General features: G+C 47.5%; 1 protein-coding gene across 1 annotated transcript in view; it reads left to right on the forward strand.

The window, feature by feature from the left end:
- The first annotated feature begins 745 nt into the window (after positions 1–745).
- Positions 746–17,589, forward strand: part of COL23A1 (collagen type XXIII alpha 1 chain) — a 259,993-nt gene continuing 243,149 nt past the window's right edge. Inside the window, exons 1-2 of the mRNA XM_079771649.1 lie at positions 746–1,254; positions 17,422–17,488. Of these exons, the coding sequence (XP_079627775.1) occupies positions 967–1,254; positions 17,422–17,488 (355 nt within the window). The 5' untranslated portion in view covers positions 746–966. The remainder of the gene's footprint in view (positions 1,255–17,421; positions 17,489–17,589) is intronic.

Genomic DNA, 17,589 nt, shown 5'->3' on the forward strand with positions numbered 1-17,589 from the left:
TAGGTTAAATGTCCATACTGATTGTTGCTTTGGCCAAGTTGTGTTTCTACTACAGATAAACCATCAGCTCAATAAAAGTTGGAGTTCTTTTTCTCCATCTTTTCCATTTTTAGTCTCAATTTTCTCAAATGGAAGCCCTCTCTAGGAGGGCTTACAAGTCTTTTAAAAGGCCTTGTCAGGGACAAGGTCTTACAATGTTTGTTTCCAGCACCACATGCCTGGCACATAATAAATGTAGAGAAATCAAGATTGTAAGATTAAGATTCTTTCTGCTTGGTGCAATCTCAACCCTGTCTCTGTGAGCGCGCTGCGACCACTTTCGGCCACCAAGTGGCGCTAAGGCGCCATCTAGGACGGACTCACTACGTTTTCCACAGGGTTTGAAGTTTTGAGCTTTTAAAAAATTGTCAGCATGGTTAATTCACAAGTTTAGAGGAATTTTCGCCAGGCATGAATAATGCTCCAGCCAGGGGTGGGCTGCAGAAGGCGCTCTGAGTCTCTGGGCGCATCTCAGACATCTTGGGATCGCAGTGGGAACTCATACTGGGGGGTCGCAGAGGTGCCCGCGCGGGAGTGGGTGCAGCCCGGCGCCCGGGACAGCTGAGGGCGGAGGTGCGTGCTGCACGCAGGGTCCGCCAGGCACGCGCCGGGGGCTCGGAGGAGCCAGCTCCCTTCCCGCTCCCGCCCCCTTGCCGCGCAGGGCTGACCGGGCCGCTCCTCCCCTGGGTGGGTCCCGGCTCCTTTTCTGGCAGAGTCTATCTGCATAGAGGAAACTGCCCAAAGTGGCTGTTGTGGAGTTGCAGGCGGAGGGGAAGGGGGCGTGCGCCGCGATCCTCCGCTGCCTGGAGCCCAAGCCCTGCGCCGGGCCGACCTCGTGCCTCGGGTTCTCTGCCCGCTCCCGGCGCGCTCAGTCTGCCACCCCAGCTCTGCACCGCCCCCTCGGACAGCACACGCAGAGATCGCGCCATGAGCCCGGGCGAGCGCGACGGCGGCAACACGCGGAAGGGCGGACCGGCGGGCGGCGGCGGCGGGGGTCGCCCGGCGATGGCGGTGGGAGCCTGGGCTGTGAGCGCGCTGTGCCTGCTGCTCTCCGTGGGCTCAGCGGCCGCCTGTCTGCTGCTGGGCGCCCAGGCGTCGGCGCTGCAGGGCCGGGTGGCAGCGCTCGAGGAGGAGCGGGAGCTGCTGCGGCGCACGGGGGTCCCGGGCGCCCCGTCTACCTGGGCGGAGCCGCACCTGGAGCGCCTGCTGAGCGAGGTGAGGAGCATTGGGGGCGATTCCAGGAAAGGTGTGCATGGGACTGGGGGGGAGTGTCCGTGCCCTGGGAGCCCCGGGCAGTGTGGCCGCCTCCCCGAGGAGGGTTTGCCCGCTAGTTCTATGCACGCGAGTCCACCCTGGTGGCCTGCGCGAGGAGCTGAGGTCGGCAAAGTGCCGGCCCCGAAGGGGTCCTGCTGCCCCTACTCCAGCCTCAAGGCCGCGTTCCAGTGCTGGCGGCCTTGGGAAAAGTGAGTTAGAAGGGCCGTTTGGGGACGAGTAGAGGGACAGAGAGGATCCCGGGTGTGTGCGCCCTGGCCGGTTGCTTCCCGCCCGAGGTGGACGCAGGGCTCCTCATCTGTGCGGCCTAATGAAGAGGCTCAAGGGGAAGTGTCTGGAGGTGACTCTCATCATTGGCAGCAGCTGCTGTTCCTAGCAGCTGCTCTTTCCAACGCTGGTGTACCTGGAGGGGCGTGGGACCCCAGCCAGCAGGCGGCCACGGTGGAGGAACGCCCCAGACAGACCCTAGGGCTGGGACCTGGAAGGGATCTGGTCAGCCCGGCCTGCGCACCCTGCACACCCCCCCCCTCCAGAAAAATTCGTTTCGAGGCAGCTCCATCCTGGAGGTGCTGTGCTCTGGAGCTGCTGCAGCTGATTGCACACTCCGTGCCACCGAGACCTGAAGGGATGCCCACATGAGACTGGTAGAGTGAGGGGAAGAAAAACAGTCTGGGGCAGAAAACTGGGTGCCAATTTCAGGCTGCCACCTGGGCGATGCAAATGCATCTGAGTTTTCTTGAAAGCATATAAGACTCTGACACTTCTGTTACAGTGGCTGCATTTGGGTCCTCAAGCCCTCCCCCAGCTTTTGTGCCGCAGTGCCTCCCCATAGAACCAGAGGGGCTAGACTGACTAGAGCTTCCCCGGCTGAGCCCAGCTTGCCTCCTGCGGCCTCCCTGTATGAGCCATCCTCTTCCTCCTGGGAAAGGTGGATCCCAAGGGCCCTGCCCAAAGGGGCATCTTCCGTTGTAGCATGAAAAGCACATGTTTCAGGGTAGAGGAGAGGAAGGACGGGTCTGTTACTACCAACCCCCCGGAACCGTGCAGAGCTGTGATCTTTAAGTAAGGTATTCAGCGGACTATCCATCATTGAGTGAATTTGGAATCTTTGGGGGGAATGGGAGAAGACTGCACCACACGTCCTAGTTCACCATACCTATTTCTTAGCACTTTAATTTAAGCCAGCATTACATCTCTTCTTGCTTGGATTTAGGCAAAATTGCTGCTTCATGAAATGATTTCCTCTTTTTTCCTGGAAAGTGTCTGCAGACTTCAGAAATCTCTCCAGGGTCCTGCTTGGCAACTCCTGGTGATGGTTTCATAATTGCAGCCCATTATCTTTTGGCAAATCCCTAGAGACCAGAGTGTGGAACTGATTTATGAAAGGTCAGTAAAGTTTCTACCTGTTAGTGCTAGAACTGTGGCTATTCTTTTGGATAGGAGACCCCTCTGAGTATAAACATAAACCGCAAGCCCTGATGGAGTAAATCAGAAATCCCAGGAGAACCTTTTGCAAAGAACTTGCCAATTGTGTTTATTCTAATGGGGGTGGGGGTTCTGGGAAAGCAGCCACTTCTGAGGAGTGTGGATGGATCCTGAGTCCTGAATTTGAAGGGTCGGCAGGGAGAGCAATGGCTTCGTGCGGCTCAGAGCAAACCAAAGTGTGCGCGTGCTCTCTCTCTCTCTCTCTCTCTCTCTCTCTCTCTCTCTCTCTCTCTCCACTAGGAAGGCAAAGGGAACATTTTGGAATCCTGGGATTTCCACTTCAGATTTGCTGCGCAATTCAGCATTCTGACATTAGCATGTACACATCTCAGCACATCCTACAACTAACTAACTAAACTTGGTATCTGAGGGGCATGTGCTCAGAGTACTCACTGGCCAGTTTTTCCATCCCAGTGGAGCATCAGAGATGCCACGGTGTGAATGCACTTGGGGTTGAGCTTCTGGCTGTTTGCGTGCCCCCTGTGAAAGGTATCTGTCTCCCAGTTTCTGCTTCTACCCATTCTTCTCCCAGATGTCACTGTCTGGGGAACGTGCGCACCCTGGCTGGTGACCCTGAGAGTCCCTGGCAGAACTGAAGGGGCTGTGGGAGGCACATAATGGTGAGCTGGTAATTGGCTTCAAATAGATGGGAAGGTATTTTTTGAACTATTAGATATAAAAGACAAATGAACTTGAAAATAGCTTCAGGAAAGAACATTTGTACTTGAACATGTTTTTCAGTTCTGGTTTGTTTTCAGTGAAGCCTCTTTTAAGCTCGAGCTGAAGTAGTTGTGTATGTGAGAGTGCCTGCAGGTTGTCCTTTTACCAACAAGTTTGTTTTCAGAGTTTTGGAGGCAGAAACCACATCCAAATTAAAGAAGAGAAATCCTTACCAACCACATGCCACTTTAAAGTCAGAAAAAGTTTATTTTAAATAAGCCAACAAAAACCACTGTTAATATGGGGCCCACTGTGTTTGTTCCCTTGGGAACAGAACTATGAAATAACTTATTTGGGACTGGCTGATGTGCCTGACAATGGAGATCCAGAAGCTACAATAAGGGAATATTCATGTTAACTTGTGATTATCCTTCCATGCTACAAAATAAGAGAAATGGTTTTCAGTACATAAAAACAGGATTTTTGAGCAAGAATCATTAACAATAGTATCTTTAGTATGATCCAAAAATATAAATGCAAAATGAGCATCTGATATATGTTTTTAAGGCGCTTTAAGTAGGCTGCCTAAGTAATCAGCCCCCAATAGTTACACCTATAGTTACAATATTACAAAAGCTTGAATTTTACTACAGTAAAAAGTTTAATTCAAGAATGAAAGAAACATTAAGTTGTATTCAGAAGTCATTTCCAGCTTACAGTGGACTTATTGTTGGCTGTTGGTCTTCCATTGTCCAGACCAGTCAGTTTAGAAAACAAGAAAAACCCAGAGACCAAGGGTAAAATTCAAGCACTTTCCTTCCCTACCATCAACTCGATATATTAGTTGTTACCGTAAAACCCAGAATCAACTGTAGCTTTTTCAGTCTCTGTCTGTCACTTGTCAGGACTGCTCTGTGGTGTACATTTTAATAAAGAGCTCAGTTTTCAGTCCCGTGGCTAGAGATGGATAACTACATTTGTCCCCTTGACATTTCCTGGCTCCCAAACCAAAAAAGTTTCTGTCCAATACTTCCTGGCACGCTCACTTTCTCTGCTTTTTTTTTTTTTTTTTTGCGGGGGCGGGGGGTGTGGGGCAGTTTGGGAGAGCTTCATAATAATAGCAGCATGATTAGATTGAGCCAACTGTCAGAGTATTCCTTTCACAAACATTTTTTCATTGTTAAATTGGACTTTTACATATTGGCTTTTAAAAAAATCTTTATTGTTGAGAGTATTACAGATGTCCCTCTTTTTCCCTCCCTTGCCCCCCTCCACCCAGTTCCCAGCCCTGCCCCAGGCCTTGGCCATCCTATTGTCGGTGTCCATAGGTAATGCATATATGCATATAAGATCTTTGTTTAATCTCCCCCCGCCCCCCCCCCCACTCCCCTTCCCTCTGAGAATCGTCAGTTTGCTCTATTTCCATGCCTCTGATTCTATTTTATTCATCAGTTTATTCTGTTCATTAGATTTCTTGTTTATTTTGATTTTTAGATTCAATTGTTGATAGGTATGTATTTGTTGCCATTTTGTTGTTCGTATTTTTTATCTTTTTCTTCTTCTTCTTAAAGAATACCCTTCAACATTTCATATAATACTGGTTTGGTGGTGATGAACTCCTTTAGCTTTTTCTTGTCTGTGAAGCTCTTTATCTGACCTTCAATTCTAAATAACAGCTTTGCTGAGTAGAGTAATCTTGTTCCTTCAAAAAGCAATGTGACAGATCCCTAACTCAGGCTGGCTTAAATTAAAAAGGGAATTTATTAGCTTGAGTAACTGAGAAGTCCAGGGAAATGCTGCTCGGGCACCGCTAGAGGCACCTTGATTTTGTGTTTCTCTGTACTGGCTCCACATTTCTCAAGATGCCCTTACTCTCCCAGGAAGTGGCAGGGCAGCTGCCAGCAGCTAGAGTTTCTCTTTCCCAGCGGCCCTGGCAGAAGCCCCCTGGTTCACTCTGAGGGTCAATATGGCCACTGAGGACAGTGGGGCAGCCTCTGACCTGCCAGGCTTGCGGGCGGGGTTCCCGTGTCACATGTGGGAACCTCACCGGTGCTGAAAGGACTGGGAGTGGAGGATGGTCCTAGAGGACAACTTGGAGGAGGAGAGGACACGGGGCTGGTAGATGACCATCCAAGGAATAATGAGAGAGGGGCTTGGGCAAGAAGCTGGAGCCACATTATGGAGAAATTCCTACCTGATGTCTTAAAATCCAGGTAAAGGATTTTTGATCTAATGAGGCAGGCAGTAAGTTGTCACTTTTTGTTCTGTAGGCATATATATGTACTAGTGGCCTGGTGCACGGATTCGTGCACATTGAAAGGAAAATAATTACAATGGGGAGCTGGTCACCCTCTGCGGGGCAATTGGGCCCCCACTTGCACCTGCCTTGGCCTGGCGCCACCTGCTCACCTGCTCCACCATCCCACCACGGTCCCATGGGAGCCGGCAGCACCTTCAGTGACGCCCACTGCCAGCGCCGCATTGCCGAAGGCCGCCACGTTCCGCGCCGCCCCCTGGTGGTCAGCGCACGTCATAGCGAGCAGTCGAACTCCAGGTTGAACGACCGCCTGAGGGGACAATTTGCATATTAGGCTTTTATTATATAGGATTGATACATTTGGGTTTATCCGAGGCAGTATTGAAATCTGCATTTCTCTCTGAATATAATGCACTTACAAAACGTGAACTTAATAAGTTACAGAATAACTTTAAATTTTTGAAACTTCCCCACGACAGCCTCGTGAAATGTGGAAGACAGAGGTTATTGTCCAGAGGGAGCAATGTGTCTGCGATGGAGGCAGTGACATGCTTGGGGCACACAGAGCCAGGCCTGGGCTCCCCCGGGTTTACAGGATGCCATAGGAGGGAGGAGGCGGAAGGATGGGCAGGCATCCTGTGTTTGAGTTCCGTGTCCAGCCTACAGCAATGTGGGCGTGTCCCATGTCAGGGCCACCTGGTCCCAGGCCCACCTTCCTCTGCCCACTTTCATCGGCTTCCCGGGAAGTGTTCTCATGCGGACGGAGGCCCCGCTCCTCCGGCCTGGTCAAGGAGTCTTTGGGGCACCCTGATCCCGGTGACGTGGAACAGAGAGGTGCGAGTGCTTGGGCGTTGCCGCAGCCTTGCCTGAAGCCGTGTGTCCTGGTGGCTTTGGGAGGCCTGGGTTTGGAAGAGGAAACATTTTGGACAAGGAGTCAGAGGCCACTGTCTTAGTCCATTCAGGCTGCTATAACTGGGTGGCAAGAAAACAACAACACACTTATTTCTCACAGTTGTTTGTTGAAAAGCCAACACTTATTTCTCACAGTTCTGGAGGCAGATGCTGTGGTGAGAGCCTGCTTCCTGATTATAGAAGGCTGTCTTCTCACCGTGTCCCCACATGGCAGAGGGGGGTCCCTTTAATAAGGGCACCAATCCCCACCTCCTAACACCATCACCTGGGGGATTCGGTTTCAGTACAGGAATGTGTGGGGACACAAGCATTCAGCCTTCGGCAGCCACCGGCTGCCTGCTCGCTGTGTGGCCCGGGCTGGTCGTGGGCCCCTCAGAGCCTCGGTTCTCTCCACGTGAGGTGAGAACACGACTCAGGCTGCCCGGAGGAGTCGTGGTTCAGAGTAGAGAAGGGACGCCAGGTGGTATCTCTTGGGCAGCAGAGGGTGGTGAGCTCTGAGCACTGGGACCCACTGTCTTTTCCTTCCAGGGACCGCTGGTGGTGATATAATCCCCCACTTGCAGAGAAGCCCTCTCCCTCACCACACTTCTACAGGTTTCTCTCCTTTCTCTAGTTCTCACCCCACCAGGAGGCACTGCTCCGTGCCGGTGATGGAGAGTTCTTTCAAACCTGCTCTTTGCAGGGCAGGTGTAGAACCTTTTCTCTTTGCCCCTGGACACGCTCATCAGCTCTCCAGCGCTGCTGCTCCTGAGACGTGCCCACCTCCTTTATTGAGGATGTTAGTTCCAGTGTTGGGAACAGCACGCCAACTCAGCAACCCTTCCCCATCCTCCTTTAAAAAAAAAAGAAAAGAACCAAGCTGTAATATTGATTTAACACAATTAGGTTCTTGATAATAGCACCACTCTAAAACAAGGACTATTTAACTTTTGGCAGCATCCATTTCAATTCTTATCCATAGACAGATTTACACTTAACTAATTATTACCGCAGAGTATACACCATTTATCCCTTGCTTGTATATATTTCAAGCTAACAAGAACAAAATTGTTGCAGCCCTGAACAGTGGTAGCACCAGCCAGTGCACCAAAGGGTTCGATTCCCGGTCAAGGGCATGTACCTGGGTTGCAATTTTGCTCCCCACCCCCAGTCAGAGAGCATGCGGGAGGCAACCAATTGATGTGCAATCTCACATCAGTGTTTCCCTCTTTCTTTCTCTCTCTCTCTCTCTCTCTCTCTCTCTCTCTCTCTCTCTCTCTCTCCTCCCACCCTCCCTTTCACTCTCTCTGAAAAGCAATGGAAAAAAATATCCTCTCATGAGGATTAACAAACCAAAACCAAAACCAAACAAAAACATTGTTGCAGGCCCAGACAATGTGACTCGACTCAGTTGGTTGAGCGTCATCCCCATGCACCAGGAGGCTGCTGTTCAGTTCCAGGTAGGTCACATGCCTGGGTCGGGGCGTGCAGCAGGCGGCCAATGGATATTTCTCTCTCTCTTTCCCTCTCCTTTTCCTTCTCTGGAATCAATAAACAAAACAAAACATTGTTGCAGATGCTGCACAATCTTTATGGTCATGTTTCTTGACTGCAGAGGATCCCATCCATGGGATCTGCATCCTCTATCAACACAGCATCTAGGCTCCCTCCACATTCCTGTTGGCATAGATAACGGGACAGCCAGTGGTTTTGTGGGCAAAGTCTCTTCTGTTATTCTTTAGGACATAGAGTAACTGCCAGGAACATCTTCAGGTTTTTGTGTTTTTGTTTTGATTTTGTAACATCTAAGCTTGTCCGTGACATACGTGTTTATCTTCCTGGCGTAGTCTGAAACTGTCACGCCATTGTGAAGTTATGCTTCAAGCTCTATGCTGAGCAAAGTAGATTCAATCCATCTTTTGGATGAAATTTTATTTCAGGTGGATTTGTTGTTGTTAACGCAGAAGGCGTTTGATAACCAACAAAGCCTTAAAATAGGATTTGGGGAGACTCTGAAGATGTCTCAGAATTCATCTCCTTTGCTGGTTTGGTGCAGAACCCTTTCCTGCGCAGCATTTGGCAGCGCCGAGCACTGCCTGGGTCCCCGCTGTGACTTCCAGTTCTGTGAACAAATGTAACTCAGTTCGGGGACGTTCTCCGCAGGCCACACACACCCTCCAGCTCTCTCGGTTCGATTTTCTCCATGTGTAGGATAGGGATTAATCTTTAATTGTTGACAAAGGCACTCAGAAGACATCCCTTCATCATATCCGGAAACATATTTTAGGAGTAAGCACGGACGATTGGGAGAAAAAATAAGTTTGCAGATGTCGTTTTAAAGAAAGGCACGGCAGTGCACTCCTAGAGGATTAGGGGGAACGATGAGGTCCCTCCCTTGTGCCTGCCCTGGGCAAAAGGGTTCACACACATTTCCCTGTTACATAACAGCCCCAGCCCAGCCCCCCAGCCCCGTGAGGTGGCCTTCCCTTCCCAGAGTGGGACCATGACTGGCCCCAGGTGGCAGCATATGCCTGAATCTGGGTAACCTGACTCCTAGTCCCCCGCCCTTTCTACAGTCGCCCTGCCAGATGCCGCCCCCCCTTGGCCCCCCCCCCAAAAAAAAGGGAAGCAATAGCAGCAGCTTCTTTCTGTCTATGGACATCCTCCGTAGGTGGCAGACCCGTAGGGTGGAGGGCAAGACTTTAGCTTTAAGCAGACCTGGGTTCACCTCTCATCCCTACCATTTCCCAGCTGTGTGACTTTGGGTAAATGGCTGGTTTTCCAAACTTCAGTTTGCCCATCTGTTAAATGGGGATTGTCATCCTTGCCCGAAGGTTTCTGTGGAGATTAACCCCGTTGATGTGCCCGAAGTGCTTCAGCCCATCATACAAGTCCTGAAAATGGCTGTTCTTATTAGAATGCTTTCTTTGACTGAGCCCAGAAGGAATGTCTGTCTAATTGGGGAGGGAGCCCCGTGGTTACACGGCTGACCTTAAGATCCTTTTAGCACTGGGATTCTGCCAGCCTATTAAGGCCATGCAGAAGTAGAAAAGGTGTGAACATATGTCCTGTTTCCGAGTCAATGATGGGGAAACGTGTCTTGTTGAAAAAAAGCAAAGATCAAATCAGCTTCATAACCCCATTTTTAATTTCACATTTACGACCAAGCTAAAAATGTAATAATTCTTGAAAATTAGTATATGGCTTTTTCATTGCGAAAGAGCTTCAAACACCTAGTAAATTCGCTTTGATTAATAGGTTTGTCCATTTTTGTGATTACTCAATGTAGTACAAACTTCCCCAAACGCTTGTGAGTAACCTGGTGAAACAGAGGCCTCACGCACATCTGTTTCAGTTCACACCGGTAAATGAGAAAATTTTAATTTCTGATGTAGACACAAAATTCAGGACGGGGTGGGGGTGGGGGGGGAAGTGCTTTCAAATGGGTAATGTCAACTTCTAAAACTGAATTCGCTTCCAACTTTGAATTGTGAAACAAATCATAAAGCAATTAGAATGTGTTCTTGTGTTTTAGAAGACAGTTTACATAAAATATACTCAACTTTGGGCCTCCGAGGAGGATCATCACATAAAAAAAGCAAAGCCTGTCCATTTATTTAACTACGCCTTTTTGTGTGACGTATGGGCTGTTATCATCTACAGCATCTTGTTTCCAGACCCAGGTGGTGGTGCAAATGAAGGATAAGGTCACATGGCAATGGGATTAGAGTGTGTGTTAGGGTGTATACGTGTGAGATCAAGTGTGCATACATGTCAGCATGCATGTGCACACACCCAAGTGAGTACATTGTGTGTGCACACATGTGAGTGCACCTGTGTGAGAGTGTGCACACATGTGAGTGCATTGTGTGAGTGCACACGTGTGCACATATGTGCATGAGTGTGTTTGTGAATGTGAGTGTTTGTGTGTGGGGGAGTTATGGGGCATGTACGTGTGTGCTTGTGCACACGCAGGAACCATTGAAGGAAGCGGGAAGGGTGAGACCTGACCTCATCGCCTCACCACAGAAGTTGTCCCTGCCAAGTCCTCCTAAAAGCCTCTCCAACGGGGCCCGCACAGCTCAGGCTGTGGGCTCTGGAGTTAGAAGACTTGGGTTTGAGTCTGGACCTGCCTCCAATGAATTGGCTTTTCCAAGCCTCCACTTCCTCGTCTGCAAAAAGGGTGCTTCCCTTCATTTCTCTGAGAATGAAGTGATGCACTCTTCCCGGGAGAAGCTGCCAGTTCCCTTCTTGCCTGCTCCGTACTTTGCTAATCCTAGCAATCAGATGGCTGCCAAGACTATTAGCATTCAGTGCTAGGTGTCTTCCCCAGGCACAATTCCTCCTCCTCCTTCCCACCACCTTATAGGCTTGGCCTTGAATGAGCTGAGCGGGAAAGAGATGCCTCACTACTCAGTCTGCGGGACCTGCTGATGGGCTTTCTTTTAGCCCCTTCATTTCAGTCCCATTGGCGGGGCCCTTCTTGAAATAGTTCCTTGTTTGACTGTCTGAGTCCTGCCACTCCATGTCCCAGGGAGGTCATATTCTCAAGTTGGTCTCCCTCCCCTTGCTCATCAACCCTCAATGCCTCCCAGGCCAGTAAGGTGAAATCTCCTCACTCAGCCCAGCATCCCAGTCCTACGGGTCCTTTCCACCTTCTCTCACTTTATTCCCCTTGGGGCAGGTGGGGAATCTGAAGTAGGTAAGTAAAGGTGGGGTAGGGTGTCTGGGAGACCCCATCTCAGTCAGTTTGCTAGGGCTGCCTTAACAAAGTACCATAGTCTGAATGGCTTAAACAACACCAATTTCTTTCCTCACAGTTCTGGAGGCTAAAAGGCTGAGATCAAGGTGTCAGCAGAGTTAGTTTTTCTCGAGGCCTCTCTTTTTGGCTGGCAGATGGCCGTCTTCTCCCTGTGTCTACTCACTGCCTTTCCTCTATGCATGTCAGACTCCTAATCTCCTCTTCTTATCAGAATACCAGTCCCATTGGATATCAATAGTCACCTCATTTTATTTAATTGTCGCTTTAAAGACCCTATCTTCAAATACAGTCACATTCTTAAGGATGGGGGTTAGGACTCTAACATGTGAATTTAGAGGGGGACATGATTCAGCCCCTAACACCATCTAATCAGACTTGACACATGAGGGGAAACCCCAGACACGGTGGCCAGGACCAAGAGAGCAGTGACCGTGGGAAGCAGGTGGAACTCAGTGTTGGGATTTATTATTATTTTTTAAAAATATATTGATTTCAGAGAGGAAGGGAGAGAGAGTGAAACATCAATGATGAGAGAGAATCATTGGTCAGCTGCTTCTTGCATGCCCTCCACTGGGGATCAAGCCCATAACCTGGGCATATGCCCAGACCTGGAATTGAACCGTGACCTCCTGGTTCATAGGTTGATGCTCAACCACTGAGCCATGCCGGCCAGGCTCAGTGTTGGGATTTAAACAGGCCAGACATGGTGGCTGGGCCTCTGGAGAAGACTAGCCATGGTGTGGAGAAGGCTTGGAAGCCATATACTGGAGCAGCCTGAGGCCTCTCCTCAATGGGTCAAAAGCCACGATGGAAACCATCTATTTCTATGGTGGGATTTCCTTGTCAGACCAGGGTGGAAAATCTCAGAAGGCAGGTTGGATGGGAAGTGAAGTGTGTTTGAAAAATAATGAGTGGGAACACAAATTAAGGATTTCTGAAGAATTGCATTTTGTTTGCAGACCAACCCTTTCAAAACACACTAAGGGACTGAGGGACTGAGCAGGGACCATTAAGGAAATGTTTGCCAATGTGGTTTGGAACAGAGTGACTCTGTGTGCCAGTGGGAGTCCCTGATTAAGCCCACATTCCTGAGAGAAAAGTGTCTGAGCTCCTGCCAAATGCTTGGGCAGGGCTAGATGCTCTCACCCACCTGACTGTAGCAAGGTTTACCTGGCACTGAGGCGGAACCTGAAGCTTAGTGTGGTGAGCCCAGGATACCAGCTCCACAACCCCGGCCAAGCCTGTGGGAGCCGTGACTGGGGGGGTTTGTTATTTGGCTTTCTTAGGTATATTTGGCATACAATTAATTGACATATTTTAAATGTACAATTAGATGTGTCTTGACATGTACACACCTGTGAGACCATCTCCACAATCAAGGTAGTGAACACATTCATCACCCTTAAAAGTTTCTTCTGCCTCCTTGAATTCTCTCTCTTCCATCCCTCCCCACCTGCCACCAGATGTTACTGATTTCTGTCACAATTGCTTAGTTTCCATTTTGTAGAATTTTTATATGAATGGAATCATGCATTCTTTTTTGAGGGGAGAGAGGTCTGATTTCCTTCACTCAATATAATTATTGACATTTTGTTGGATAATTTTGCATATATCATTAGTTCATTCTTTTTATTATCAAGTATTATTATGAAGATATTCCACAATTTGTTTTTCCATTCACCTGTTAATGGATATTTGAGTTGTTTCTACTTTTTTGGCTGTTACAAACAAAGCTGCTATGAACATTCATGTGCAAGTCTTCATGTGGAATATGCTTTAATTTCTCTTGGGTATAAATACCTTGGAATGGAATGACTGATCATCTGATAGGTATATGACTAACTTTATAAGAAACTGCAAAACTGTGTTCAAAGCCATTGTATCATTTTACATTCCCACCAGCAATGTATGAGAGTTCATTTGTCCATATGTCTTTTTTCTCTGCCTGCTTTTATCCCCGGTTTTAGGCAGTTTAATTCATGATATACCGTGGGGTAGTTTTCTTCATGTGTTTGTGCTTGAGTTTCATTGAGATTCTTGGATCTGTGGGTTTATAGTTTTCAAGTTTTGAAAATTATTTTGGCCACTACTACTTTAAATATTATTTTTCTGTTCTTTGGGGACTCTAATCACCTGTATATTAGGACACTTGAAATCCCAAGTTCACTGATGTTATTCTTTCTTTAAAAAAAAATTATTTTTTAAAAATTGATTTCAGAGAGGAAGGAAGAGGGAAAGAGAGATAGAAACATCATTGATGAGAGAGAATCATTGATTGGCTGCCTCCTGCATGCCCCACACTGGGGATTGAGCCCACAACCCTGGCATGTGTACTTGACCAGAATCGAACCCAGGACCTTTTAGTCCACAGGCTGACACTGTAATCACTGAGCCAAGCTAGGGCTTATTCTTTCTTTCTTTTTTAAAAATTATTTCCCTGTGTGTTCATTTTGGATAGTTTCTATTGCTAACTTCCAGTTCACTAATCTTTTCTTCTGCAATGTCTAATCTACCATTAATCCCCTATACCTTGTTGTTGTTGTTGTTTTTTGCATCTTAGCCATAATAGTTTTCATCTCTAGAATTTCAGTTTAGGCCATTTAATATTTTTGATGCCTCTACTTAGCTTTCTGAACATATGCAGTGCAGTTACAACCATTGTTTTAAGGTCTGTGTTGCACATTAGCAGAGTTGATACTGGAATTGGATCTTCCTGAGGAATCAGAGTCATCTGTCCATCATTCAAAAGTTGTCCTCAACAGGGAGATTTCAGGGCTTCATTTAGGCTCTTCTTGTACATCCAAGGTTTTATTTTATTTTATTTTATTTTATTATTTTTACTGAGAAGATGGTATTACAACTACAGAAAGAACTTCTAAAGAAGTAAATTACCATAATTCCAATACTGAAGTGAGTGGTATTTGCTCGTTGCTGCCACCCCAAGCCTGAATTTTTACACTGATGTAGACATTTTATTTATTGTACCATAAATATTGTTCCTTGTTGCTATATGGTCTTCATAATGCTACTTCATGAAGATATGACAGTTTCATCAAGGGACTCACAGTCCCTCCCACTGTTTTGAGGCACAACTTCCTCATGAATATCTTTTTTTTTTTTTTTTTTTTTTTTGCTTCTGTTGATTTATTTCCTCAAGGGTATATTCCCTAAAGTAGTAATTTTTTGTCAAAGGATCAGAATGTCTTTGTGGCTTTATATGGAGCATTTTACAGAAATAAATCATTACATCTTTTTTTGTGTGTTAATTCATATTTCATCAAAATGTAACCATTTGACGATGTGATAGAAAATCTGGTGAAATGTTCCAGACTAGTGCTCCAACAGCTTGTTAATAAATTTATCATCTGACCATGTAATGCTATTTTAAAAATCATGACTTTTCCTGATTAATTTTCCCTCTGCTCTTGCCATTCTTCCCTCAAAACTTCAAGTCCCCCTCCTCTTCCTCCTCCTCCACCCTTCTGGAGGAAATGCTCCCCAAGTCTTCGTCTTTTCTCAGAAACTCATCCTTTGTTTACTTTTGGAGTCAGGACTTGTTTGCATATGTAAAACCAGGACCATATTGTTTGCAGATGCAAGGGGTACTACCAGATAATCGAATATAAAAAGGCGAAGCTTTTAAGTCATTTCTTACAAACCTGGACACAAAAGAATATTTTCTTAACATTTTAAAAAAAAAGCACATGGAAATAAAGATTGTGGGATTGGGTTTCTAATTCAAACATTTCCCTCTGTGTTCTTAGTAGGGACAGTTACAAATACACAGAAAGTTAGGAGCCTGGAAGCAGGGGAGGGTAGAGGATTAGGAGAGAAAACTTTGCAGATTCACCATCTGATCCAGGAAGATGAATGCATAAAAGGAGTTAGAATAAATGACAGAACAAAAATTCAATCCCAGTAATTTATGATCCCTTTAGTAGCATTAACAGTAAGGTGTGTTTTTTACCCTTTCATCAATAGTTTCCTCGTTAGCTTTTTATTTTAACTAAGAGTAGCTTAAAAGTAATTGTGTTTCCTATCAGTATTCGATAGAGCCCCCCTCCCCTTTAGGGCAGAGGCCCAGACGAGATAGCAGTCTTAAAAGCTACATGTTTTGTTTTTTTTGTTTTTTTTTATCATTAAATGCTTTTGTTTAAGAAAGACGGGGAGGGGATTAGTGTGACTTCTAGTCTATCCAGCAACAATAAAACAGATGAGAGCTCCACTAACAAATTGGCTTAAACTAGAAGGCTGGATTCTTTTTCCAGGTAAATTTTGAAATCGATAATAGCATCTGCGGATACAATGGGGAGAAGGTGAGTTCTGAGGTGCCACCCTTGTCCGCATGCCCTGGCAGCTTCTGCAGCCTTGAGCTCAGTGAGGACCCACGTGGCTGTGGTGCTCCAGGGACCAGCGCACCAGGCCAGGGCTGGGGTGGTGTTTGCTGCTGCTCATCCTCGCCCCCCCCCCCCCCATCCCACCCCACCCCACCCCACCCCCCCCCCCCGCCCATGGGAGCCCTGGAGAAGCTTTGGGGGGTTAGAGTGGGAGGCATTCTGGGGGAGGGGGGCTGCTCAAAGGTCGCTCCAGCATAGAGCAGGAGTGCATGGCAGGTGGGGAACCAAATTGGGGCTGAGACCTGACCATGTTAAGATTTTGGAGGCCTTGTGGGCCAGAGGTGCCATGAGGATGGAGAGGTGGATGCATTTAAAGGCAGCACCCTGTTCCCTCTGCCTGCCGCAGCACTGCTTTCACACCCCTCCACCAAGGTGTCATGACCACACATCCGCATGCTCCCCCAAAACTTGGCCTTAGTTCTATCTGTTGTCTGTTGCCCATCTGGAAAATGAGGGTGACTGGAGACAGGGATAGAGGCTTTGCAGGCAGCTGGAGCTAACCTGGTTATGGTGTGTGTTTTTTTGGCTCCGGGTCCTGGTGCTGGGCTGCTCCAGCCAGAGACAATACAGGACTTGGCTGGAGTCCCGTCTTCTGTGAAAATTTCAGGCTTGGCCTCAAGGGCTCAAGACCAGGGTGCCCTTTTCACATCCGACAAAGCAGTGCTTTAAAAATTACATTTTCATGTTTGAAACTCAAGTACTCCTTCTGCCCGTCATAGTGCATTTTTCACTAAGGTTAACACATTTGGGATTTGCTTTGTTTTGCTTTTAGAGAGGCTTTTATGGGTTTTTGTTTTGTTTTGTTTTTCTTAGAGAAAAGTTAATACTTTGCATATTCTTGTCAGGACTCAAGCCTAGGCTAGTTTGGGGGTTATGGACCAATTGCTTCACTTTCCTAAATCTAGATTTGGGATTTGCGACTAATTTCTTGTCTTTTTTTTCCCTGCCTTGTGTTTCCTCAGTGAGGCAGGAACAATAATTCGGGCCACAGAGGTTACTCCTAGGGTCAAATCAGGCAGTGATGGTGCCCAGCTGTACTGTGAGCTATCATAATAGTAGAGCTGTGACTTCTGACTTGATTTCTGTGGTAATTCTTTTCCCTTCGCCTAAATGGGGCACAAGGCTGGGCATCCGCAGAGATCTTTGTTGAATTGTACAGAACCAAATTTTCCAGGCCAAGATCCCCACAGGTAAGGAGAAAGGAAAAATGCCATCCTGGTGGATGGGCCTGGGCCTGGTGAATTGGGTCTGAGCTCGGTGGGCTGGGAGGGGCCTGGGGCTTCCAGGGCGGACAGTGTGATCCAGTACTGAAAGCTGCCGCCAGGGCCCTGCCCAGCCTCCCACTTCCACTCGGACCGCACGGTCGTTTTGGCTTTCCTTGATTTGTGTTTGAAAATGTTATAACAAAGCAGAAATGTGCCGCCTTCTTTTCAGGGACTCCCAACTAATTGCTCGATGTTTATTTTTGTTTCTTCTCTCATTCCAAAACTGTCTGTAGAATTTAATGACCTATTAAAAATGTTCTCAAAAATACCCCCCATCACTGTCGATCTAGTTTTTGTTTTTTTTTGATACATTGGTTTTAGCTGATTTTTCTATTTTACCGCTCTCTGTTCTCAAGCTCATCCTCATTCTCCTCCCTTTTCTTCTTGTTTCAGAAGTTGGAGGGACTAGTCAAGCTCCGGACTGTTCGGGAAGCGCCATCGGAATGCGTCTGCCCTCCGGGTAAGTGGACATTTGATCCTTGCTGGCTCCTGACTTCTGTAGGCCTGGCTTCTCTCTCTGTCTGCTCAAAACTGCCGAGGACACGGTCAAGATGATTGCCT

Source organism: Cnephaeus nilssonii, assembly GCF_951640355.1.
Source record: "Cnephaeus nilssonii genome assembly, chromosome: 5".
NCBI lineage: Eukaryota > Metazoa > Chordata > Mammalia > Chiroptera > Vespertilionidae > Cnephaeus > Cnephaeus nilssonii.